Source organism: Hevea brasiliensis, chromosome 10 (genome assembly GCF_030052815.1).
Source record: "Hevea brasiliensis isolate MT/VB/25A 57/8 chromosome 10, ASM3005281v1, whole genome shotgun sequence".
Taxonomy (NCBI): domain Eukaryota; kingdom Viridiplantae; phylum Streptophyta; class Magnoliopsida; order Malpighiales; family Euphorbiaceae; genus Hevea; species Hevea brasiliensis.
In genome coordinates this window covers 87680723-87684551 of record NC_079502.1, presented here as the reverse complement: position 1 = coordinate 87684551, position 3829 = coordinate 87680723, and the positions used below count along the sequence as shown (strand labels likewise).

The 3829-nt window shown below is 36.8% G+C and overlaps 1 protein-coding gene across 2 annotated transcripts; it reads right to left on the bottom strand.

Moving 5' to 3' along the window:
* Window positions 1–686: 686 nt before the first annotated feature.
* Window positions 687–3480, bottom strand: LOC110652515 (protein SENSITIVE TO PROTON RHIZOTOXICITY 1). 2 transcript variants are annotated; one of them, XM_058154323.1, is made up of 4 exons: window positions 2220–3480; window positions 1647–1730; window positions 971–1035; window positions 687–888 (listed from the first exon to the last, which is right to left on the bottom strand). In XM_058154323.1, exon 1 carries the CDS (start codon window positions 3379–3381, stop codon window positions 2230–2232), a length of 1152 nt encoding a protein of 383 aa, XP_058010306.1. In that variant the 5' UTR covers window positions 3382–3480; the 3' UTR covers window positions 687–888; window positions 971–1035; window positions 1647–1730; window positions 2220–2229. The 2 variants fall into 2 exon arrangements, with proteins under 2 accessions (XP_058010306.1, XP_058010305.1); XM_058154322.1 differs by lacking the exon at window positions 1647–1730.
* Between the last annotated feature and the right edge of the window lie 349 nt (window positions 3481–3829).

Below are 3829 nucleotides of genomic sequence, written 5' to 3'. Positions count from 1 at the left end.
AATTAAGTTTTTGACTATTTAAGTAATTTAGAATAAATTTTAATAATTTTAAAATAGATTCAATATTAAAAAATACTGAATAAGGTTCAAATAGAATGATTTTATATACATCCTACTCATTATTATCCTTCAAAATGGCCCTGCTTTTAGACTGCACTATTCCATCACAAAATTACTATTAAGTTGTAGGAAAGATAATGGATTGGATATTTTTAGATATTCAATTCAATGAAATTCTATTATGATAGGTTCAAATAATATATAATTAAATTTGATATAAATTTAAATTTAAAAAATAATTTCCTATTAATCTGAGACGAGTTTGAGTTTTAACACTCACTCTTTAGATCAGAGCATAATGCATGATATGAGACTCTGAACTAAATAAAACCCACTCTTCCTTCTACCAACTCCTGAGTGCCAATGTTTACTACAGTGGAGCCAATAGCTTTAGCAGAGTTGAGGCAGAGGGTGTGTTTTTCAATATACTCTGGGGTATACTAGAATCTAAACAATTCACAAGTGACAAAAAAAAAATTAAAAATATATTTTTACAGTATGTTTGGATGAAATATTGGGTTTGGATAGCTGTGGGCTTCTAACCTTAATCCGCATAATGTATGGCTGGACAGATTAGAGAATTTATTATTTTACTTAGAGCATCAGAAATTGCTCGGATTCAACAATAGACCAAAAACTATACGCATGAGTATCACCAGATTTGTTTGATTCTTCAAATAGCTTCATACAGGATCTTCATACTTACCAACACAAATATTCAAATATAGGGCAACGAGATTTTACTGATTAGAGCCAAAATGCGCCAGGAAACAACAGTTACAGTGAAACATACTAGTGAAATCCCACAGCCTAGGATGAACTGTACAACTGACAAAACACAGATGCAAGAAGAATGAGTTGATAGGATAAAATTAATAGTACAATCAAAGTCATGGTGGCAGTGTAATACCTGTTAGCAGCAGTAAATCCTTTACAAATGTTCTTAGGTGTTATTTCTGCAATATATACTGATACCTGCTTGCAATAAGAAAACAAATTACAATGTTACGCAAAGAATTATTCTCACATACATAAACTTTTGCAGGGCTGAATTCATCAAGCATGTTGGAAGATAGTATTATTACCACATAAGCAATAATCCTTATTCCAATTCCAATTAAAAGTTTTCAAGATCCAACAACCAAGCAACCTTTTGATAAACATTTTAAAGTTTAACTCCATAGCTTTGTAGTGAAGCCTAATCGTGGGGAAGGCAAAGGAAGAAAAGAGAACAAACCCATGCAAATGCTACAGCAAACCACCCAATGATGCAGAAAAATTCTGATACCCACATAGTCTCCATTACAAGTTTAACAAATTGAAAAGTTGATTCAAGATTGTGGAGTTGAAATTTTACTCTGCGCCAAGAGAGAGTTTAAAGGGTAAAAGAAGAACCTACAAAACGAATGAGATCTATCATCTTTCCATTACTAATGAACCTATCACTCCTCCAACTGTAATTACAGAACTAAAAACCAAGAACTGCAGATTGCTCATGAGGAGATTGGCAAAACTAGAACAGGGAAATTACTTTGGTTAAAACCAAAAAAGGTTAATTTTATGACTGCTGTAACAGGAGTGCTTACTGCTGCTACAGAATGTCCGGGTCTTCTATGATTCCAGGCTCAGCAGGTGATGAATAACCAGATTGCAAAAAGCAATCATAAAATCTATCAAAAAGCAATCATAAAATCTATCAGTCCAGTCAAAAATAGTTCATCTAGTGATTAGATGTTTAATGATAATCAGACACTGGCATAGTTTTTCCACATAACTACATAGAATTGATGAAGAATTTTGATTTATGATGAACATAATTTGGAGCAAATTGATTCCCTAGGCCGGTTCACAATAATTGCTCAATGACTAGATTGATCTCTATCATGAATTAACGATCACATCTTGTCGATGACTAGATTGCATAAAATGATTGGCGTGTAAGTGGGCTAGGCTCAGAATCGGCTTATTTTAAAAACCCACAAAATTAAACATGATCCAACTTCATTAGACGTAAATTATACAGAAATTATTCCGACAAGACAATCCAAAAAAGGCAAAATGAATGTCCTAAACCCCTGCAATGGGTAGGGTAGAAATCATCTTATTACTACAAAGAATATGAATATATACTCAACAAGAGATGATGCATGAAAATATACCTAATCGAAACTAGCTCCTCCCAATACCACTCAAGTCCTCCATTCCACCACCCCAGCCATTTCTAGGAGACCCCAAAACATCCTCCAAATTGTACCCTTCAATAGAAGCAAACCCATCAAGCAATCCCTCAAAAAACCCATTATCCGCACAATTACCCAGTAATTCCCCTTCTTTCACCAGCACTTCCTCCTGTTCATCCTCCTCCATAGCTACGACGCCGCCCTTGGCCCTATTGTCATCTTCCCCAACAACAGCTGGCATGTGGCCTTCAAACAACGCCAAGTGCCCAAACAACTTGTCTTTCCTAGAGAAAGTAGTACCGCACGAGCACTTCCACCGTGTCTCTCCACAGTGCTTTAAGTGGCTCTTCAAATCCGCCACAACAGAGAAACTCTTCTTGTTGCAACGATTGCAAGAGTACATCTTGGGACAATGGCTCCTCTTGAAATGATTCCTCACGCAAATCACCGATTTAAGTGGCCGGAACTTCTTGTGGTTCTTGTTTCGATTACACCCCTCGAAGGGACACGAGAACCGCGTTTTCCTCGTCGCCGCCGCCGATGATTCGCTTCCCTTATCGGGTTTGGCTAGCGCCTCGGGAGTTTTGAACTGGTTTCCATGGGCCCGCATGTGCATGCGCAGATTAGCGTCTCGCTTGAACCCTTTCCCACATATCTCGCAGAAATGAACGTGCTCCGCCAGCAATTCCACCGCATCAAGCTCCACTATATCACAGTCAACATCAAAATCATCCCTTTCTTCCACTTTTAAACTGAAATTTGCCACCTGATTTCCTTTATTGGAATAACTGTCCGACGAATTAGAGGTTTTAGTTGCAAATTTCAGATCAGGTGGATCTGGAAGTATCTCCGGGGGCTTAGCGGCAACGGGAAGCTCGATCACCGGTTTGGAACACGCGAGAAGTGCAGCGCCATTGACGATAATCTGGTGGATGGCGGAGGAGATCTCCGCGGAGACCATATCCATCTGAGCTTTGCTGATTAACGTATTGTTGTTGACAGATTCTGACAAGAACTGCTGCAGAGAATCCATTCTCACTTGCACCGTGGAGAGATTCCGGAGAGAAACACGAAGGTCAGCGCTACCCACAGGGACAGAATATTCTGTCGGAAAAGCTGCAGATTCGGCCGGATTGGACATCGTTTTTTAGGTTAAGATTACGATAGAGAGAGATGGGGTCTGGTGCGGTGAAGATGAAATTGGTAACTGCGAGAGAAATTGACTTGAAGGACTTAGAAAAAGCCAAAAAAAATGGACTTAGTGTTCACAGAGACACGCGCTACTTGTACACGTGGAACACGGAACTTTGCGGCCGCGAGGTCAGCAATGGATCAGCGATGATGTTTCCTGCTCTTCCTTATTATTATTATATTATTATTATTATTATTAAGGGTATTTTATAAATACTTACTCTATTTAGAGTAAATATTATTTTATTAATTTTATTAAATAAACATAAAAAAATTTTTTTTTTGTTAAATTAATAAATTTTTATAATTAATTATTTAAAAAAAGTATATTATTTTATTTTATAAAAATTTAGTAAGTTAAATTATAAAATTTTATTAAATTATTTTATTTTTTATAA